The 22,370-nt window shown below is 40.4% G+C and overlaps 1 protein-coding gene across 2 annotated transcripts; it reads right to left on the reverse strand.

Annotated features, from left to right (window-relative positions):
• Positions 1–258: 258 nt before the first annotated feature.
• On the reverse strand, positions 259–21,081 carry IYD (iodotyrosine deiodinase). 2 transcript variants are annotated; one of them, XM_053938379.1, is made up of 5 exons: positions 20,801–21,081; positions 14,415–14,609; positions 12,811–12,970; positions 11,444–11,600; positions 259–432 (listed from the first exon to the last, which is right to left on the reverse strand). In XM_053938379.1, the coding sequence occupies exons 1-5, from the start codon at positions 20,979–20,981 to the stop codon at positions 382–384; spliced, it is 744 nt and encodes a 247-aa protein (XP_053794354.1). In that variant the 5' UTR covers positions 20,982–21,081; the 3' UTR covers positions 259–381. The 2 variants fall into 2 exon arrangements, with proteins under 2 accessions (XP_053794354.1, XP_053794353.1); XM_053938378.1 differs by lacking the exon at positions 259–432 and adding an exon at positions 9,181–9,754 and having other exon boundaries at positions 20,801–21,075.
• Between the last annotated feature and the right edge of the window lie 1,289 nt (positions 21,082–22,370).

Raw genomic sequence — 22,370 nt, forward strand, 5'->3', positions numbered from 1 at the left:
GCAGACGAGTCCAAGCCTACCTTCCCCCAGTACACAATTTTTGTTGTAACACAACAGATCTAGCCTGAACACAGCTTTACAGACATGCCTTCAAACATGTGTTCCACTCCCACATCTTTCTGCCCTTCTATGCTCCCATTAGGCTTCTAAGGTCACCACACATTTTTGTGTTACATAGTTCCCTCACGATTTATCCATATCTGAAGGGAAAGAAAGAAGGAACTATCTCCTTTTTCTCAATCAAACAGCAGAAACTAAAAACGTCTACACTCTTTAATCAGAGGACAACCATGCCTTCTGTTTCTCAGGAGCAAGCAAGAGCCTTTGAGCAGACTGGAGTTGGATCTGCTTCTCAAGAGACAAGTGTCCGCGTGTCACGCCTTAGCTGCTGGTCAGCCAGGATTGCAGAGGTCTGGAGAAGAGTATGAAGACCTGCAGTGGAGGAAGGGAAACACATGGGGAATTAAATCAATGAAAGGAAATGGCTGAGAATTAGTGACCATATGCTTATTTGAAGACACCTGTGAACTTGACAGTCTGATGTATGACTAATGGGAAGCTTTGCATCTGTATCACTGCAGAGCATATGGCAATATGTGGCTAGGTAACTAGATAAAACTGGGTCACTTCTACAGCAAAAAAAGCCCCGCCTATACAAGGCTGTCAGAGCTTGGATGAAGTGAGTTTCACCCTTTGCATTTACAGTCAACTCTTAAGCTATTGAAGTGCACGACAAATTCAGTCTTTGTGTGCAGTCCTTTTTTGATCACGGATAAAACTCCAGCTTTTATCTCTCAGATGCAGATTTCTAGATCTGTGATTTGGGTAACAGAGTGTGGTTAAAGGTAACTGGAGTAAGAGGACTTAAGGAGTAAATTTATTTCCAGGCAAAGGTCCTCTCTTCCTAAATGGTATTCCTGTGCCATCTAGTGGTACAAAGGCAGCGGTAGCAAATGTAATGGAGCACTTCATGTGTTTTCTTGCCAATTACGAGCAGCTAGGGATAAAAAAAAAATTGTAACTACAAAAGGTCAGGGGGAAGCTCCTTCCATATGAATAGGCTTTCTCTGAGAAGCTAAACAATAGATTTACATTTATTTATCCAGCCCTTAGAGAGCAGAACAGGGGTGCCAGGTTAGTTATGCAGTTCATAAACTGGGAAAAAAATATTATTTAAAACATCATTTACTTTTTTCCTACAAAAGGCATTTTAATTCTGGACAGGGATACTGGCCTGCAGGCAACACTGCCTCCTATTACATCAGTTGACTCTGAATAATCCATGCAGAAAATAGTATTTCCCCATTTAGCTGCTCACAGAAGGACTCTGCTCTCCTGGATCTAAGGGACAGAAAGGAAACACATTCCTCCCACAATACAGGTGTGCTGCGTGATTGTGCAGGTGAAAATACACAGTCTTCAGTCAAGAGGGACTCTCATGCTGTGAGGGAACACCTCACAGATAGGAGACATTTATGCAGAGGATCCATCACCATCCATGGTTACTCTCCATGCAAATTTTCAGAAATCGGTCACCTTCATCTGCCCTGAACCACCAATGAAATGCAAAAACCACAAAGTGGGAACCCAAAGAAGCTAAAATAAGCACAGAGTTAAAGGTAAGTGAATTCTGAGGCAATTTTTGATTCAGACCTGATTGCAAATCTTCTATGTTAAATTCCTGCAGGTTAAACTGTAGTCTCCTACAAAACAGTGTGAATTAGTTAGCAGTCAAGCTGCATTGCTCTGTATTCTGGGTCTACCCAAATTTATAACACTGCAGTCTCATATGGAGTGAGCACTGTGCTAGCTAATTACAGCATCAACTACAAACTGTTTTCAGCTGCTAATCAAAATGATCCACAGAATATCAATTACGTGCTAAAGAAATCCTCTACTAATCCCAAATACTTACATTCTTGAACTTTGCAATTTGTTCATCAACAATTTACTAAATTAAATGAGAAGGTAATATTCACAGAGAGTGTTTATTCACTTCGATTTGCAGGATAGGAGCTGTCTGCCAGATTTCTCCTGGCAGTTAAAATAGATAACAATTGACAGGAGTTTGCTCTAACCTTTGTTTATTACCTCATTCATACTTGTGTTTTGTCATCTAATTATAAACAGATAGTACAATAAATCCCACTAAAAGGCAGACAAACTTTGGAGTCAGAACCACTTTTTGCTACACATCTAATGGAGTTCAGGTACTAAATCCACATAGATAAAAAAATCACAGTAAAAATAAGTGCAGAAAGATGGATACCTGCACTTGCTGTTTTTCTGCTCAACACGCTTTGCCAGCTCAACACACTTTGCATAGTACTCACACTTGTTCTATTAAAGAATAGGAACACCATGCTTAGAGCTCAAAAAGCACCTACAGCAAAAATATACTGTGAGGTGACAGATGTGAAATGAAGGACAGAAAAGAAATTGAGGTCAAAACCATAAGAAAATAGATAAACAAGAAGCAGATATTATTTTGCTGCTGTTCATTCATCATGAATGCATTCAAATTGTACCAGGTATCAGGGAGAAGCAATAGTTAGAGGTTACCCTGTATAAAACATTCCTATCTTCTGCTAAGAACCAATACATTTTTTAAGAATACTTCTGACCTTAGTGCTATTTTCTGAGACTTAACTCTGTTCCTTCCAAAACCAGCAATGTCCAGTGTTTGCCTAAGATTTCCTTCCTGGGAGAGTGGCAAAACTGCAGCCAGTTAGGAAGCACCAATCTGTATCACATGAGGCAAGAACTTCTGCTGTGCCACAGTCCTTATCTATGCTTTATATGCATGCATACACCTCTTATACACAGACATTCACACGTACTTGCACAGCCAGAGTCAGTGGTCACAACAAGAAATCTCCCTGTCAGGTACCACCCATCGACCACCTCTGATTTATGATTGCTGCTACTGTAGCAGAGACATTTGAGGCATGATGTATTTAAGGTCTGTGCATCATGTTTGTCTCTCAGATCTCACTGGGCTGCTGAAATGAGCCACCATGCCCTGTTCAGTGCATCCTTACTGAAACACAATCCGGAATCCTACACAGAGATGATCAGTTGTTGCCTTGACATTCTGGCTAGTAGACAGTTTGGAAATACAATTTCACATTTCAAGGGCAGTCTGAAATACAGTATCTTTCAAGTGATTCTACTTGCATATGCTGCTTTGGTCTCCAAAGCAGTGAAAGAAAATAGTTACAATTCTTTTCATGCTTCTTGAAAGTTAATCAAAATGAGTCAGTATTTTCAGCGGCTTTTGATTTCTAAATAGATAACTTATTTATAAATATTTCAACTATTCATTTTGAAGTTTTTCTTTCCTTTTCAGGACCAGCTGCTACTAAAGTTAATTGATAATTCACCCTAGTTAAAAGTTGAGGATGCTCTTACTTCATACCATTTTGCAAAACTGTAAAATATGTGATTACTTACCATTAAAATTTTTAAGGCTAATGTCCATCACTTTGTTTATTTATTACGCCACCTTTTTGCTTTGACCAATATTTCACTGAATTTAAAATTATTCTTCTCCTGTCATATGCCTCATCTCCATTTTCCAACAAAAAGGGAAATGGAGACCAATATTAAAGAATGAGCTGTTGTATTTACTCTAAAAAGTACCCTGAGAAATAGAAGGCCCTGTACCAAAGAGGGGTGGTGTCACAACTGTCCTTGACAGCAGCTAAGTCATTGCTCATTAGGAGCTTTTAACACATAATTCCAAGAGTGACACAGATTTTTCAAGGGTCACTTAGTCTCCTGAAATTTAGTCAGATCTAAATTTAATGCATACCAGTTCACAAGCAGGAACAAACTGAATGGCCAGTGTAGGAAAGCTCTTTTTCTCCTTAGCTCTTTGACTCCTTTGTGTCGACACTTAGCATTGCCTGGTAGCTGTGCCTTGTCTTGCTCTATTTCTTTTTTCTTCATTCATAAACCACAAAGAACGAGTTTACTGGTACACTAGCACTGAAAGCAAACTAAGATCTTCAGACTTAAAAAGGGGTGACTTATATCACATCTCATATTTATTTGCCTCAGGAAGGCAAAGCCAGCAGGTTGCTGTTAACCCTTCCACTTGCATAGAAAGATCTTTCACAGCAAGCTGCTAGGGAACATATTTCTCTTTACCCAAGAGTGGTACCTTGGCATTAGTCCCACAGAGAATTGGCTGTGACAGCCTTCTGCAAGCTGAATGAATAATTGCTATCCTATGAGTGAGCTAAAGGAATAGTTTGAAGATGCTAAAAACCTTTTGACATTTGGACCATTTGCACTACAAAAACAATGACACAAAAGCTTCATTAAAATCCAGTGCATAATCTACAGACTCATGTCCCTGTTGCATATACAACTGAAAAATGACAGGCAGCCTGTTACAGCAGATCCTCTCTTTGGAGCATATCTGTGCCTGTTGTGGGTCTCCATAGCTGTGCTTTTGTCTGACTCCTAATATTCACACTTTGAACCTGGTATTTGCAGGAGGTACTCCTCAGGATAACTTCACCAATGCTGTCACATTGTAGGGCAAAACTGTTGGACTCTGGTCTCACCCTTTCAGCTGAGTCACTTGTGGTCTTAGCTACAAGATCCTGCCCTCAAGTAATAGACAAGAACTTACCCTCAGGCACAGGGCAGCTCCTCATAAAAAAATCCCAAGAGTTCTCTTAAAAATCCTTCAAACACCTCATCTCTCAAATGTATGTCTCAAAAAACTTGGCAACTGATGCTTGGGGTCATGGTTATTATCCATCTTCCTGATCAGCACTGTTTTCCCATGTCTTATACTGTGTTACCTGGGTCTTGGAATGCCTTTGTTGTTTCTATCAGAACTAGTTCAACTCAGTTCCAATCTTGTAGCTAAGTTAATACACATACACAACCTGGAACAGGATGTGTATTTAACTGGTAACTTCAAGCTTCAGTGACTCTTCCATCTTAAATTTGAATGGAACTCTTGCCCAGCTCTCATCTAATTAAGTGTTCTCATTACGTACACTCTACAAGCACAGGAGAGTTCTGTCTATATGGGCAAAGGCTTGGCTCTCGTAGATGCCTGATACAGGTAATATTAGCCAAAAAAATAATTAAATTCCCTGAGAGTTCTAAGTCATGAGTACAATGGCTGTTCTGCTTTGACTAAGCTCAGGTGGTTTGGAAATCTTCAGAAACAACACAGTAGCCCAACCTCTTCCTAATGATCTTCATGGAGGTCTCATCAGTGACACAACATGATGCCAAGGCTGAGCCCTTCTGGAAACAAAAACTTCTCAGGACTTGTATGTGCTGGCAGAATTAGCATTTGCATTTTCATTTCTTTCAAGTCTTTTGCTGGGAGCAGTTTATTAGTGCTGTGGATTCATGTTTTGTCAGTACCTGGCATTCAAGTATAGCTGATCCTGCCTTGGAGTGCAAGCTGGATTATTTCTCAAGATTGATTTTTCATGGGCCCATGACATCTATGTAGCAATTAAAGAAATAAATCAATCAGATGCTGACTGCACATCTACTTGCTTAAATGTCTTTGAAGTGCTGCAGCTTAATCAGAGCAAAACTGCAACCTGAGGTAGGGGCTTTTGTGCTTTTTTCTATCTGAAGTTCACAGCACCAAGCTGTTACTTCTTCACACCCCGAAGTTTCTTTACTTTTATTGTACTAGTGTGAATTTGTATGGTAAGAAATGCTGAAACACACAGCTAATACATTATAGCCTGTTCCATCCCTGTGGACCAGCTCAGACCCAGTAACTCTGCCTGGGAACAGTTATTTCTGCCAAATTCAAAATAACAGCACTTAGCTTTAAACTACTTGCAAAGAAGCTAAATACTGACAACATACTATTTCCATCAAGCAGAGAGCACCTTAGATGGTTACTACAGCCCAGCTAACTTATGGGAATCTTGAACTTGATCACATAGCTGCAGAGGAGATGGGCACATAGACCAGTGGAACAGAGTCCTCAGTTCAAAAAATTTCTAGCAGCATCATTTGAGTTCTGGCTCACCGGTCTTGAAAGGAAGACACTGGAGTGGGTAAGGTGGTGCTGCTCCAGGAGCAATGCTTCCCTGCCTCGTGGCACGGCCAGCTGGATTGCTGATGAACATCAGCTTCAATATCTTCCAGCTACCTGTTCAACGGCAGACTGAAACCAACACCAGTTCAGTCAGACTTGCAGTGGGAGGAGATGAGCAGTTGGCCGTCGTTCCAACAAATGTGATACTTATTCCTTTAATTATCCAGATTGTCATACAACCCACCATGTTGCACCTGATTTCAAGAGCAAAATGCAACCCACCATGTTGCATCTGATTTGTGGGAAAATTTCAGACAGTGAGAGTCCTTGAACACACGCAAATTAGTCCACGCAGTTCAAGGAAGAAAGATCCCAGACATGGAGAGAGCCAGTTGCTGTCTGCAGCTACCTGATGGAAAGATACAGGAAAGGTGAAGTCAGACTTCTCTTGGAGACGGGTGGCACCAGGCCAACAGGCAAGGGACACTAATGAAAACGTGGGAAAGTCCATTCAGATAGCAGAAAAACAATTTTTACCTTGAAATTGAACAAATGCCAATCAGATATCCCTAGTTAAATGTAAAATAATTTAAATGCCAACCTTTGTTTTAGTCAACAGTGTGCTGCATGGAAAGGCAAAATTTATTATTATTTAATTGTGTTTTAAGTAAAGACAGTGCACTTATTAGAGAACAGTGGCAATTCCAAATAGGCTTGTCACAACAGGAGTACTAACATGATTTACAAAGGACTCTGCAGTATCATCAGCAGTAGTAATACTACTGAAGTATTCCATTTGAATAAGCATTTTTAAGGGAGGGAAAGAAGAAAAAAAAAAAAGAAGAAAAAAGAAGCTTATTTTACTTACATTTCATATTCCAGAAATGCTTTTTTGGATAGAATCTTTCCCATCTTTCCCATCTAGTAGGTGTGAGGGCTTGAGTTTTTAAACTGCTATGTGTATCTTAGTGTCCAGAATGAACACATAGAGGAAAAAAAACAACCATTAAGCTTCTTTGGTGTGAAGAGGCATATTGGTATATACCAGTGCTTGTTATTGTGACAATTTTTAATGTATTTTTAGACTGCTTTAGTTCTTTGGTTTTTAGTTATGAAACCACACTAGAAATAGCCTTATATATGCAAGCTCCTGCTGTTTCAAATTGAATTAATTTAGTAAATTTTCTCTGAGTGTCATCTATTTTGCAGACTGAGACCAGGCAGAAGCAATTCATTTCTGTAGCTGAGTTTATTTCTGTAGGAAAGATTGCAACTTGACAGGGATTCAGTCCTCCCTTTGTTGATGTGAACTCTGAATTAAAACATAGTAGTACCAACAGGTACAAACTGCTTGTGAAGGGGCATGATGGGGCAGAGCAGCATCTGCACAGAAGGAAAACTTGCAACAGTGACTTTAATATGTATTCCTGATAACTGGGCACCTGAAGCTGATCAGCCTTGGCTTCTTGGCTTGGTTCAGCTCATCCCTATCTCCCTTACTAGATTTTAGACCTTGACAGTGTGTAGATCCAGGACTTCATTTTTTTTTTTTTTTCCTGTTTAGATTTTGTTTGACTGTAGTTACAAGAGCTGATCTCAGACTAGGCCTGCACAAGAAACTTCCTGCCATAGCTGTACCACTGAGAACATGAAATAGGCTAGTACAACAGATGAAGACATCACCACATCTGCTAAATACAAGCAAAATGGTCTGTCAAAGAGGAAAACAGTTTTTCCCACTAGGTGCCAGAGGCATTGACATGGCCAAAATCTGTACCTCTGCAAAACTTTATCCCCTCCACTTACTCAGCTGACAAGTGATGGTAAATGGGATTTGACTTGTAGAATCAGAGAATGGTTTGAATTGGAAGGAACCTTAAAGATCCTGTACTTTCAGTCCTCCTGCTGAGCCTTCCATTAGACCAGGTTAGACTTCAGATAAGGAGTGAGTTAACTCAGAACACAGAAATATCCTGAGTTAAAAGGGACCCCCAAGCATCATCGAGTCCAGCTTCTAGCCCTGCACAGCACCACCCCCAAGAGTCACACCGAGTGTCCAAGAGCATTGTCCAAATGCTTCTTGAACTCTTTCAGGCTTGGTGCTGTGATAACTTCCCTGGGGACCCTGTTCCAGTGCCCAGCCATGCTCTGGATGAAGAAGCCCTTTCTAATACCAACCTAAACATCCCTGACACAACTTCAGGCCATTCCCTCAGGTCCTTCCTTCACCATCTTTTTTGCTCCTCCTTTGGATGCTCTCTAATAACTTTTTGTCTTATACTGTGATACCCAAAACTGCCCCAGCACTCAAGGTGAGCCATCCCCAGTTCAGAGCAGAGTAGAGTGGGACAATCCCCTCCCTTGCCCGGCTGGCCATGCTGTGCCTGATGCCAGGACAGGATTGGCCATCCTGGCTGCCAGAGCCCTGCTGACTCATGTTCAGCTTGCCATTGACCCCCAGGTCCCTTTCTGCGGCACTGCTCTCCAGCCTCTTATCCCTCAAGGACGGCTGAAGCCAATTTGGCTGAACGTGCCTGACGTTGGACGCAGCAGAGATCAGGGTGGGGAAGTGTTTCCCAGACCAGAGAGCCCTGCAGGAAGGACGCGTCTCTTTGAGCGTTTCCCCTCTCGCTGCTGGCGGAGCCGGCGGGACCCGCGGCCCCACGAGGGGGCTCTGCCCGCCCGGGCATCGGCAGCGCCAGCCCTTCCAGCGCGCCGCTCCCAAATTCAGAGACCCTGACACCTCTCACGTGCAGGGTCTCTGAAGTACTTTCAGTTTCAGGGTGTTAAACTGGTATAGTTGTAGGTATGAACAGGATAACCAGAATAGTAGCTTCCAGTGGAAGCAGCGAAGTACCGGGGACACGACTGATAGCTGCCACACGATCTAACTGTGCCTGGAACACACACAAATAAATGGTAACAAGCAAATTATTTGTATGCCTTGTTCCCACTAAATTTCCCCCAACCTACAAGACACTCATAGCTGCAATAGTTTAAGAAAGCCTGGTACAGATAAAGTTTTTGAGATCAATCAAGTAGAGAAATCCTACCATATAGGAGGAAAATAGCATCTTTCTACACACAGCTAAACACTGTAAAGGGGAAGGGATATTTAAACAGCACACACTGACCAAGACAGGAGCTCAGTTTAACTTCTTTGTATCTTTTAATACAACCTTCATTAAAACTCTTAAGTTAAAATAACTGCGTAATGGCAATCACAAAAGTATAAGGAAAATACATATTCCAGTTCAAGAAGAGATACGTCCCTACAATGCATGAGAAAAATCAAGTGATGAGATCATTTAAATGCCATTGTACATACTCCCTGGAACAATGCCCTGGTCAGATAGGTTACAGCAGCTGTCCAAGGCACAGTGCTTGACTGCTCACTGCTGTTAGTAGATTACTAGCACTAAAAGAAATGGAGATGTAAACAGCCAGAGCAATGGCGACATAGGGGGACAATGCACAGAAACAGCAGTGACATCTTCAACTGTCAGCAGGATTGCTCTCCTTCTCCTGGCACTGGGCTCACATGACCACCATGATGTCTTCCAGCGGCTTCCGGCTCAGCGCAGGCACAGTGGCGTCTTTCTTGGGATAGCCAACGGGGAGCAGCAACAGGAGCTTCTCGTTTGCTGGCCGGTGGAGCAGCACCCGGAGCTGGGGGCCGCAGTTCAGGGGTGTGGAGGTCACTGTGTACAGACCTGCGTTCTGCAGCAAGACAGCAACAGTGAGACAGAGGTCTGTGCTCTTTATTTGTAGTGGTTTTTCCCACCACACCTGTACACATCCTTCTGTCAACTAGTCCAGAAATGCTGCTTCCTTAGACCTGCTGCAGCCTTTAGAACACCTGATTTACTAGCAGCCTCAGTGGCACCATAAAAGATGCCTGCTCTGCTTACAGGGAAGTAGAGCATTTCTCCACCGCAGCAACAGCACAGTCTGCCTGCCATGTCTGTGTGCTGTAGAGCCACAGCCTGCCTGCTGTGCCAGTGTGATGGGGAATCCATGGCCACAGGGAAGCTGGGAGGCAATTGTGGCGATATGATTGGAATGTCATCCCGTGGTGCTGGTGGTTGGACTAGATGATCTTGAAACATCCATTCCAAACCAAATTATTCCCTGATTCTATGATCTGGCTCATACAGAGAACTATTTCAGTTCTTGCCTCCATACAGCTGGCAGGAAGATGCGTTACAGCATGTGAACACTTGAGGTCCTCCTCATGAGCTGTACCTCGCAGGGACAGAGGGCACAGGCTTTGCCTCAGAAGTTGTCACAGGAGTCTGTTGGCATCTCTCACAGTGGCCATTGTTACAGATTACATCAGAATCCCAAAGTAAGTCTATGTATCAGTCTTCCTCTTATTCAAAATCTCACAAAAACCCTAAAAAATCTGGACAAATAATAAGGAGCTGACATCATCCAAGGTGTGATCACACAGCTGAGTCACTTCCCAAGAACTGCACATGTGGATTTCAGTCTCTCTGTCTACACAATGCAAGCATTTTGGGAGGCTTTGAGATACAAGTCAGCCAAGGAGAGGTGCCCAGGAAATGCACCCGTCACCTTAAGTAATCTCTACGATCTTCTCAAGAGAAGAGCTAATAGTGATGGTGCTGAATGGTGCCTGAGGAGCAGCAATGCACGAAAGAAAGTGTCATTCAAAACAGAATGGAGGAGAAATGGCAGTGCATGGTAGGAAATTGGCCTAATATAAGAGGAGGCACCTTGCTATTATCTTGCTGACAGGCCAGGTTAACTATCAGAATAGCTTCTCTATTTAACACTTGTGTGAGTACATCAGGTATGAGAAGCAGAACTGAGCACTGAGAAACTACTGAGAAAATTTAACTGGCTGGTGTCAAACATGCTGAGCTTTACAGATCAGTTCACTTTTAGAAATGTCTCAGAAAGACTCATTGAAATAGTACAGCATGTTCTGTGGAATATGTCCCTGATTTTTTTTTTTTCAGCATTGTATACTAAAAGTGGTTCGGTGTCAAGCTGTTTTATAGAGATTACTGAAAAGAAGGGGCCAATGCGGCACCACACAGTCGTGCTTGGGTAGTCTGAAGAGCCTGTCAGCCCTGTTAGCATAAGGCAGAAACCACAGGGGCTGAAGACTGTGCCGAGAAAAGAGTGACAACTCTGAAAGCTACATTATATTTTTCTTCCTGTTAACCAGTACTGAGGATAGGAATCACCTTCTCAGATGTAGACCTGTTTAGAATAACATTAAAACTCAAAACTAAGACATATTGCCAGGAATTGGAATAATCCAGGAGACTGAAAATGTTAAAATCTAAACTAGGTTCCACCCACATTTGGGCAGAACAGTCTTGGTAGATAATCCAAAATAATATATTGACTCACAGTATGTTGGTTCTGTCAACATACCTGCAGTGCAGCAAGCAGGATACCACAGGCAATGGAAACACTGATTTCATTGTAGTAGTGGGTCTTCTTTTTGCCATTTGGAAGCTGCCCATATACCTGCTTGAAAATAAGGATCAAATACGGAGCAGTGTCCAAGTACTCTTTGATCCAATTTGTTCTGCAAAAGAATGTTTAATACATTTATTTTGCAACCTCTTCACTTTCCTGTAAGTTATATTTACTGTCTGCAAAGGGACACTAAAGGTACATGACAATTATAGTAGTAGACTAAACCTTAGAACGTTTACTGCAAAGGATTAAATATCATCAGCTTAAACAGAAACATTTCAGAAATAAAAAAAAAAAGCTTGAATAGAGTTCTCAATTTCAACAGATTTGGCTGAGGAGTTGATGTGCTCACTCTGAAGAGTGGAATTGCATACATACAAGAGATAGTTCTTGATCTCTTATCTATGAACTGGCCTCATGAGCATTTGCCTTTGTGATTATTTAATTCCTGGAATTTTGCAGATTTGTCTGTTACCAGCAGTGCCAACTTTTTTCTCATTGCAGGGAAGACTGCTGTCAGAAAAGTTCAAACCTATTTTGTCTAAGGTCTAAACCTAAATATATTCCAATGGCAAAAATTGTTATTCTGTTCCAGTGTATTTAATCCCTGTTACAATTAATTTGGTTCCAAATTTCTTAAATGACAATCATGATATAGGATTTAGACAAGAAAATGAGTGTTTTCTACTGTTGTCACTCACAACATAAGAACCTCTAGCATTTAGTTGTTTGCATAGCGCATAAATTTGCATAGCACCTAAGCACCTGAAAAATAGTAACATAATCAAACAAGTAGGGCAAGTCAACCCTAGAAAACTTTGTGCACATGCTCCATTTGACAAGCCAAGACTCAGCAGACATCTTCCCATTGTGTGAAGTTAAGCGAGTCAGACTTCAGAGGGCATTTGGAACAATTAAATATTGCATAATTCAGCACTTGGATAGGGACAGGCCTTGGGGCTTCCTCAGTTGGTAGCGAAGTTTCCAGTGACTTTGGGAGCTTGACTATTTGGCAAACAACAGAAAAAATCTGGGACAAGAGTTTCAGCCACAGAGGTTACATAGGAAAAAATAATGATGGAGCCAAGTGCTTGGAAAACTTTCAAAATAGAGAGCATGTAATCCCTTTTACTGGAAGCAATTTTATGAACCAGCCACCAAGGCACAGTTCTACATATATTTTGAAGCTTTTGTTTCCAAACATAGATTTTAGAAAAATATTAAAAGTGAGAGGGAGGAAGAAATAGAAAATTACAGAAATCTTTCCTCCACTGAAACAATAGCTATCTTCACACCCCTTAGGGAACTGACTTTCATACCTCAATCTTTTCAGGTCATTAACCCATCTGTCTCCCATCCTTTTTTTGTAGTTGATTTCCTCTTCTTCTTCTACAATTTCACGAATCTTATGTTTTAAATATGGATCTTGCACTACCACAAAGGTCCAGGGCTCAGTGTGTGCTCCACTAGGTGAAGTACCTTCATACAAAAACAAGGAAAAGTAAAAACCCAGGAAGGAGGGTGGGCAATGAGAGGTATCAGCTCTTCCTTGTGAGCTTTTAGGCTGACCAACTGAGTAATGAGAAAGCAAGTGGATGAGATGGGAAGAAAATAACTAAGTTCTGGCAGAAAATCCTGTTCATTACTTTCTCAAAGAATGTGAAATCTCATTGAAGAACAGAGGTTAGTCCTTTCATACTGCCATTTTACAGGAAGCCAGTGTTAAAGATTTGTAAAAAATTCCTTTTTTGGTGGTTCTTATAATGAGGCAGTAATATGGTGCAATATTATGAATGCAGTAATGCTACTACAAATTGTTGTACCAAAAGCAGAGCTCTGTCTGAATACACAGCCAACTCTGACACGTGGTTTTAGCTAAAGGGTTAAAATAATGGCTTTCAGGAAAGCAAGGCTGAGTGATCACCAGCAGAAACCTGTGAGTGACTGACAAAGATAAGGAGCTGTACAACAGAGACATCTGCCATAAAGCATACAGGTTTGAGTTTGTTGTCCCAAAGACAGTTGGTGTTCACATATCTATTATATATATTATATTTATATTTAATATATGTTATATATATATTAAATTTGTACTTGCTCATCCACCAACACCACTGGAGAAATATTTTAACTGCCTAGAGGTTAAAAGCCAGAAGCTGAAAAATATATATCTGCACAGCTTCACAAATATATCTATTAAGAAAACAGTTTATATCTCTCTGGTCCCTCATACACATTTTAAAATACTTGAAGAACTTGAATACAATACTTGCATACAATACTAAGGATTGGGTTTAGTTCAAGAAATGCTGAATAAGCAGCTTGAACTTTCTTGATATATGAAAATGTTTTTATATTGTGAACCTTACTTCTCCTCAGGTTTAGGTAAAAACTGATGGCATTCATGCTTCCCTTTGTTTTCTTCTTCTCTACACAGCCCAAAGCTTTCAGGGTTACTAAGTACTTCATCTGCACACCAGGCTTGTTTGCTTTGCTGCATTTGCCAAAACATGCTCAGTGTTTTAATGATGCCTAGTTAATTACAGGGACATGGAGACTCTTTACAGTGCAGTAACAAAGCTGCTTACAGTTCTTAAAGGGAAAATAATGCACTTCAAATGTGGAGATTCTTTAGATTATTAACCCTGCTAAAGGCTACTGAACTTTTCTCTAAGGCGGCTTGGAAATATTTTCTATAGGAGCAGCACCTGGCTCATAGAATAAGAGAAATCATGAGAGTCAAAACCACTCCTGGCTGAAGTCGATGGGTGCTAATTCATTCCAGCTACAGGTGAATTTAGGAAAACCATAAGCAAAATTCCAGTTCCCTTGGCTTTTCCACACCACCTTTTCACAGTTACACAGTTGAACAGCAATGCTGATCCTTTTTATTTCCCCAGACCTTGAACTACTCAGTACCTACCTGCTGTTCTGATGACATTATCGATAACCTCCCTGGGGACTGACTCATCACTGAGAAACCTGACAGATCGCCTCTTATTTAGAAGCTCATAGAATGTCTGCGACCTCTTAATCATTTCAGCCTCAGAGTAGCGCTCGCCAGTGAAGGGGACATGGGCAACATTTTCTTCAAGTCCTTGCCACTCTTCCTCACCCTCTGCAAGAAAATACAAGTGGTTAGGGATTTTTTTGCTGGAGAACTCTTGATATCCTTGGCATTCACATCGTAAGGCACCTTGTCCTGCACTGGCATACACTGCACTTCTACACCACTGGTCAGGCAAAGTCTGAGGTTCCAGCTGATACAACTCATTGATCCCCAGCTCCAGCTACTGAATAAACACCTTGTTTAAATACCAAGAGGCTGGAGGGTCCTGGTAGGCTCTATCAAGTGTGATCCACAAAGCAGTCATTGCCTTCTCCACTTCAGCCTGCAAGCCTGCCTGCAAAAATGGGTTACAAGCTCAAACAGCATTGAAAAAGTGGACAGGCTTCCAGCCCAATTTTCTCAGCAAGTAAATGTGAACATGTGTGTTCCTTCTTCAGCTGTTCAATAAGGAAAAAAAAAAAATCAATTAAATTACTGAAGTTAAGGAGAGAGCTTAATTACCAATATATGTAAAATGTCCTCTGAAGAGCTGAATGTCAACTTCTTCCATATTCATGTTTCATAGCAGAAACATTGCAAGCTTTGGCTCTGCAGAAATGTGACTTTGTGGTCAAGCTCTTTGGTTTCCCAATACTTTCAGCATAAGAGGAAATGGATGTCAGGCATCTATATTTAGGATAACAACATATCAAATGTAGGATATTGTGTTTCTTGGCTTTAATTTAAAAACTTAAAATGATTCTCAATTTCACTGAAATCTGTCTGTTTATATCACAAAATGAATCTTCTGTTGTCTCTGAGGCCTCTTTCTCCCCCATATTCCTAGAATCAGCATGGACAGCATTTTTTTTGCAGCTATGATGTGGAAGTTAAAGCCATTTAAATGCTACATTTTGACTAGTCAATAGTATTGAGCAATCTGCTACAGAGAGCTGAGTCAGGAAAAAAAATTCCAGTTCCTTTTCTGTCGCTATTAGGCTATTATTCCCAAATCATAGCAATCTCCAGCACAAATTCAAACAGCAATTACTTCTGTGTTTTAGTAGTATGCAGTTGCCTTAGAGACCAGGCTGGCATTTTGTTCATTTTAAAAGCAGGTAAATATTCACAAGTGTGGCTCAGCCTGTGCAAAGGGAAGAAACAAATCCAGTTTCATAAACTGAATCTAAATGGAATGGTTCTAGTCCCCAAACCACACACGTTTCATTTTGTGTGCGAAGAATTCACCCTGAGAATTTATTTGGTTTAGCATTTCATGCCTGTGTTAAGCACTCTTGGTCATAGTCTGCAAGGACCTGGCTCCAGGTTAATGGAAAGCAGTGTAAAAATTATGTTAGTGATCATCTTGTAAAAATTGTAAAAATTATGTTGTAAAAATTATGTTAGTGATCATCTTGTGCACATTCAAAAAGTAAAAGGGTGCCTCTTGATAATGTTCCCTTTGTGGTTTTCACTCAGTAAAATAGTGAGTGCTTGCTTGTTTTGGGTTGAGTGGGGGGGAGGGTTTCTGTGTAAGTACAAGAGAAGTGAAGCTGCTGTTTGGTCAAGATAGTTCAACTTATTAATAATAAGGTGAAAAAAGCAATGTATTTCCAAAGATTTTGAACATGGGACAAAAGTGAGATGACTAAAGAGAATGGAAAACCTCAATACACTCAACTTGGGAATACTGGCTGAAGCAGAAAAACCTAGAAGTGCAGGAACCGACACACAAAACCAAAACTCTCCTGGCAAATTCTTTTTAAAATAAATTAATCTATTATATATTCACTTCCACCATGTGTCTATCATTCTTTCTTAGCAGTTAACATTATCCATATGCTAACTTTAAATCATTATCAGCACCATCTGGTTAGTGCATGCTCTCTATATCTCTAATTGCCGTGTTTAGACACACTCCTGTTTGTACAGTCACGTTATACAATACCACAAGTGTCTTGTTTATATCTCCTTGTATTCCACCATTTGATGGACAACAGACATCCTGCTAGCAAGTCTATTACCTTGTTAGCCACAGTCTCAAGATCGCCATCAATTCTGTTGCCCATTTACAGTAGTCATCAAGCTTCCTGCTTTTTAAGTAAATCTGGAATGGTTTTGGCTCAGACATCCCAAATGGAATCTCATTTTAAATGTACATTTTTCTATTTCTATCAGAAATTCCTCTCTGGATACATTTTAGGATGATAACTATGCTCTTCCCAGCAGTCCATATGGGAGGTTATAATCAGCCTGCAAATCATGTAATAAATTTTACCTCAGTTTGAAGCATGAGTTCTTAATTAAAAACTCATACTGAGAACAGTAAGTTGTCATTTCACTTCTGTTGGCCACTTTTTTTTACCTACACTGACACTTCTCTGTGTTGCTGGCTTCCAATTTTATGTCATTAAGATATTTAACTTTTACTCTCCTTGGTTTTATGCAAAGACTACCAGATAATATTAACAATTGATCCTGAGACTGATCCTTGAGAAACCCTAGTCAATACTGCATTTGCTTTCCAAAGAAGTTTCTTCTCTAGAGAATTGCTTCCTGACCATACAATTCCTCTCTCTCTTTTCCAGTATAAAGACATGATGCATAGGAAAAAAATTCAATGTATGTAAAGAAAGTTTTCACATCTTTAGTCTTAAATGCTGGGTAACTGACCCTGTGGGTTCTTTATCTGATTAATGGCAGAATGCTGCAAAATGGGCCACTGCAGGAATCTCAGTAGTGAATCCAGCCCTGAACTGAGTGTGACTAATAGGGAACTAAAAGAGATGGATTACCCTACTAGTGGGTCATAAATAGTGGTTAGCAGGCTGATCCTGGAAACCTTAAGAGTGGGTCAGGGATCTTAAGCAAAAAAAGTAGCAAGTTGGAGAGGCACAGAACCTGGAAGAAAGAACCCAGCATCAAAATATGGTGAAAATTACCTCAACTGGAATATAGTTGCTGAAGGTTTCTTATGATCTTAAGATAAATAGAGTGGCTATTATATAAAGAGAAAACCTAGTATAAGGAAAGCTGAGAGGTAATCTGGTTGCTATCCATAAACCACAGGAGGGTATATACCAGGGCTGGAAGAGAATTCTTTAAAATCAAGAGGATGGAACAGATTAAATATATATACAGTAGTATTAAATAAGTTTGGGCAGGCAGAAAGGTAGGGAAGAGTTTTTAATCCATAGTAAGAAATTCTGGACCAGCCTTTCAGCAAGGTTGAAGTGTCACAAAAGTCCAGTTTTCATGTTCATTCAGCTGATGACAAAGGCTGGATGTATTTGCAGCAGCAGAAAGATACACACGGTAATGCATTGTGTCCATCTAAGTCCTGTGTTCCTAAATGATACAAAACATGAACTGTCATTGAAAAGGACGTTTAAATTGCTACTGCCTCATCCATGTCAGTAGTAGTATTACTAAGATATGGGAAGTCTTTGAAACTGGGGAGAGGAGAAATGCTTTTTAGTGGTCATTTAACAGGTCTATTATAAGGAGTATCACAAGCAAGTAGCAGCACATTTTCAGGAGAAATGGAAAAATTGGGACTTTGTGTGTTGTTTTGTAGTCCTTAAGTAGAGTTCATCATCAAGTGTCCCTGCCAAACCACAGCACAACAATCTCTCATTCTGAATCTTATAAATGAAGAAAAAAGTTACAGGATAGATGGGCATGCAAAAAAATCTGAAGTACTGCCAGTTAAAGCATTAAACAAATGGACTGAGTGCTTTGCACTTAACAAAAGAATTGGGTTTCTGGCTGCTACGAGAAACATTCATCTCTTCAGCTGTGGAAAGCACAACACAGACAAGCTCAGGAGCACTTGGCCCTCACCATTCTACCCTTCATTGCCAAAAAGTGACCCTACTGAGTCTGCCCAAGCAGTTCAGCTACTTACAGTGAATGCTCTGCTGCTCAAAGGTATGTCCTTCTCATGGGAAACATCCCTGAGGGTTCCACTTCAGGGAAGGCTCGTGGGGCTACAAGTGAGGTTGGTGCTATTCTGTTTTTCTAACTGAGTGATTCACTCTCTCAGCAAATAGACCTTGATTTGGTCAGGGACATGAATCAAGAGACTTGGTCTTCAGCTACCCCTTCCTATTCAGGGGGCTGCTGAAAATTCAGCTTGTTCTTGTGGGGCAGCCCTAGATTCTAGCTTTAGACAAGGCCTTAAGAATGTAACCTTCATGCTACCTAACTCAAATTCTCTTCAGAGGAACTTAGTCTTTAAACACAAGCCAGCCAAAGACATTTAAGTAGAACTGAGCTTGTCTGATAAAGTAAGATACATTTATAAAATAACAGAATTTACACAGCAGGTATAGGATTCTTTAGTATTAGAAAAATCTCTTTATACATCCATGTTTCTAATTCAGCATCCATGTTTCCATTTCAGCAGTTTCCATTTCCTAGTGCAGTCAGTGAAAATTTTTACACTGAAAACAAGGTTAACATATTTTGATCTTTAATTAAGGCTCTAGCAAAGTAACAGATCCTTACTAACTCTTTCTTCTCCTTACTACTCTTCTCATGTAGGCTGGGCTGGAGAAAAATTTCCTGGTGAAGAAAACTTTCCCTATGAAGATTATATTATTTTCATATTTCTAGAGATAAAAGACACGACTGTTTTACAAAGAAATTAGTTTGAAACACACACCATTAAGGGAAAGATCATTATTTGTTACTAAAAGAAAAATAGCAAGAAAATTTAATATTGGATGACATGGCATATTGAGAAAGGTTTTATTTAAAAGTAAATAAAACTTAGAAACAGTACCAACATGTCTACCTGTCAAAATTTTTTTGCAAGCAATATTTTTTGTAACAAAAACTAGTACAGTTTTGAATTTAGTATCTGAACAACAGGGAAAGCAACTAACACATAAAAGACTAAAATGTGAGGCTCCTTGATAAGAGCTAATAGGTTTGTTTATGCAAAGGATCTAAATTTCTTAAGTGATGGAAACAGCTATAATCCAAGATGGTAATTCATAGATTATCATTTGAACTACCCACAGGAATTCTAATTTGCAGCAATTTAACTGAAGTAGTAAGTCATTATTGACAAAGAAATTATGGAATAATTTTATACAGCATCTATTTTGCATTGAACAAAGGAGGATACAACAGGTGAACTGATTTGTAAAGAAATTTTATATATTTGGAAAATAGTCAACAGGGTTTAAACCCTTCTTGGTATCAACTATTTTCAGAAACTGATAAACAACAGTAGCTCAAAGTATACTGAACACTGAGAAAAGAGCTATAATAGTTCTTAGAAAAAGGTCTATATGCAGAAGAACACTGTAAGTTTTAAGATTCCTAGAAGCATACTGAGGGAAGTGTTATTATGGGGGAAGAAAATAACCCAGACAGACCCTTCAAAAAGTCTTTGAAACCAGCATGAGGGAGAAAAAAAAAAGAAAAAAAGAGCTGCATTAAATACAATTTTAAGAAATTGATAGGAACAGAACTCTGTAGATTTTTGTTTTACAAAGAAATAAAATGAGTTTATGGAGGATAGTTAGGAAGTAAGATGAAGGAAGGTTACATTTTGAACTTAGACTTTTTTGTCCAAGCTGTGAATCAGAAAAAGCTAATGAAAATAAAGGGCATTCTGTATGGGTTCAAATATGCAGATGAGGGACCAGATTATCACCACCACCACATTTTGTTCTTAAATATTTGATCAACACAGCTCCCAACAAAGCTGCCATTGACATTCTCAGAAGCCACAAATGGAGGACCTTTGTAAAAACAGTAATAAACTCATTTCCAAATTTTTAGCTGTGCTGAGACCAAATATGTAGCACTGAGTGATAAAATGGGATGACTGCAGATAGAAACTCTCTACTCACGTCTTCCCTTTGCTCACACTAATAAGGCCTGGGAAGAGACTGTGGGGAATTCAGCAGGAACTCTTTTCTTTCCTTACACTGTCCATAGAATCTCTCACAGGGCTGAGATATGCTGTACAGAGGAACAGACAGGAGTCTCTGAGAATATATTTTTTATATATATATGTGAGTTTTTTGCACTCTGATCTGTGGGGTCTGGAGGGAATTTACACCAAGGGTAACACTACATGAGGACTGCCTCCTTCCTGGGAGCTGACAAGCTCAGGGCACAGCAGCAGTGTTGGGCTGATTATTGCTGTCACTGCGGAGAAGTCCAGAAGATTGCACCTCCTTTATTCGTATCAGCAGATAAAATTCAAACAACAAAGGTGTTTAGGATAAGATTTTTCTTACCTTCTTCTTCTAAGGGATGGTCAGTGCTATCTTTTAAATCTTCATCCACCCATGGGCGAGATGGATGCTTGCTTTTAGTGTCACGTTTTTCCTTCTCTCCATTTGTCTTCTTCATTATTACCCCAATCAAAACACATATAATGGCTATAAATACTGGTGTGAGGGAAGAAAAGAGTGCCATGACTGTGGAAATGTGGAGCCTTTCTTCCACGTTCAGTAGTTTCTCATGAAAAGGAGAGGCTGAAGAGGGAAGAGCAGCAAAGCAATAAGCAAAAAGGGGTGGAATCAAGGTTCAGTCCTCCACCCTATCTTGCTTCTACTTTTCAGACACCGCCTCCACAATCTCATCTGTGATGGGCTTTTGCTGTTAATAAACAGCTCCTGCAGTTAAAAAAACTCCAGACCCAGGTTTATATATTTTCTGAGAAGAAACAGCTTATAAACAGCAAGCAGAGGCGCTGACCATACACACAAATGTTGTCCAGTGCAAAATAAATTTAAAAACCCCAAGGTCTTTTCAAACTCCAGACTAAGGTAAAAGACTTCTCCCCTCTTATTTTTATTGTTATGGTCATCCCAGTAATCTTCCTTGTAACAGTGATTATGAGAAGAGCCAAGTTTTACGACTTTTAAAAACCAATGGCACCTCTTCAATGTTTAACTCATAAAATTAGCATTTTACATGTATCCCAGGAATTCAGAATATCACCAATCACAAATCAGTTCACAGCACCACCCTCGGCTATGTCAACACGTCAATAGAACAGATAAGTAAAGGGGCAGCATTGCCTCTCTGTAAAGCGTGAGTGAGACAATTCACAGAGCCCTGTATTCATCCTGGCTGTTCTGGGGCAACTGACAGGAAGAATTCAAGGAGTCAAAGCAAAATTCTGTGAGGGCTGCAATGAATTTAAAAGGCATGTTTCAGCATCTTATCGAAGATTAAAAACTGATAGGATCCTGGTATAATCCAATAATGGTCAATGTCTAAATGCTTAACCCATTTTTACCTCAGGCAGCTGCTTGGGAACTGAACCAACACAGCAACACTGATTTGCTGTATTTAGCTGGGGCTACTGGGACATACTGGATAATGAAATGTCAGATAGCAATGGGTGCTGAGGGCTGTGCTGGAGAGCAGGGTGCAGGAGTGCTCTCTGTATGCAGTCACCAGTGTCCATCAGCTCTTCTTAGCACCTGCTAAGCACCATCCTTGCCAAGCCTTATCTCATGCCATACAGGGCCATTTCTGATGTCCCAGCATCCGTGGCAAGATTTCATATTTTGAATAAGCCCTCCCAAGATCAGTGGGAGCAGTTGTGAGTGTAGCTATACGAGGAGATGGTGAGTCCCAGGGCATGTCAGCGCTGCAGCTGGCACTCGCAGGGGGTCATTGCAGTCCCCTTTCCTCAACATGAAAACCAGGACACAAAGGGAGAGAGAATTTGGGGTATGCACAGGTTCCATCCTGACAGGTTCTCTGTCCATGCCCTACCACTCATGCCTCTCACCCCACCAGTAATTCAGTGCTGGGCACACCCTTATTGGTACCATTTGACACTGTCATTCC

Source organism: Vidua chalybeata, chromosome 3, assembly GCF_026979565.1.
Source record: "Vidua chalybeata isolate OUT-0048 chromosome 3, bVidCha1 merged haplotype, whole genome shotgun sequence".
In the NCBI taxonomy this organism is placed as follows: Eukaryota; Metazoa; Chordata; class Aves; order Passeriformes; family Viduidae; genus Vidua; species Vidua chalybeata.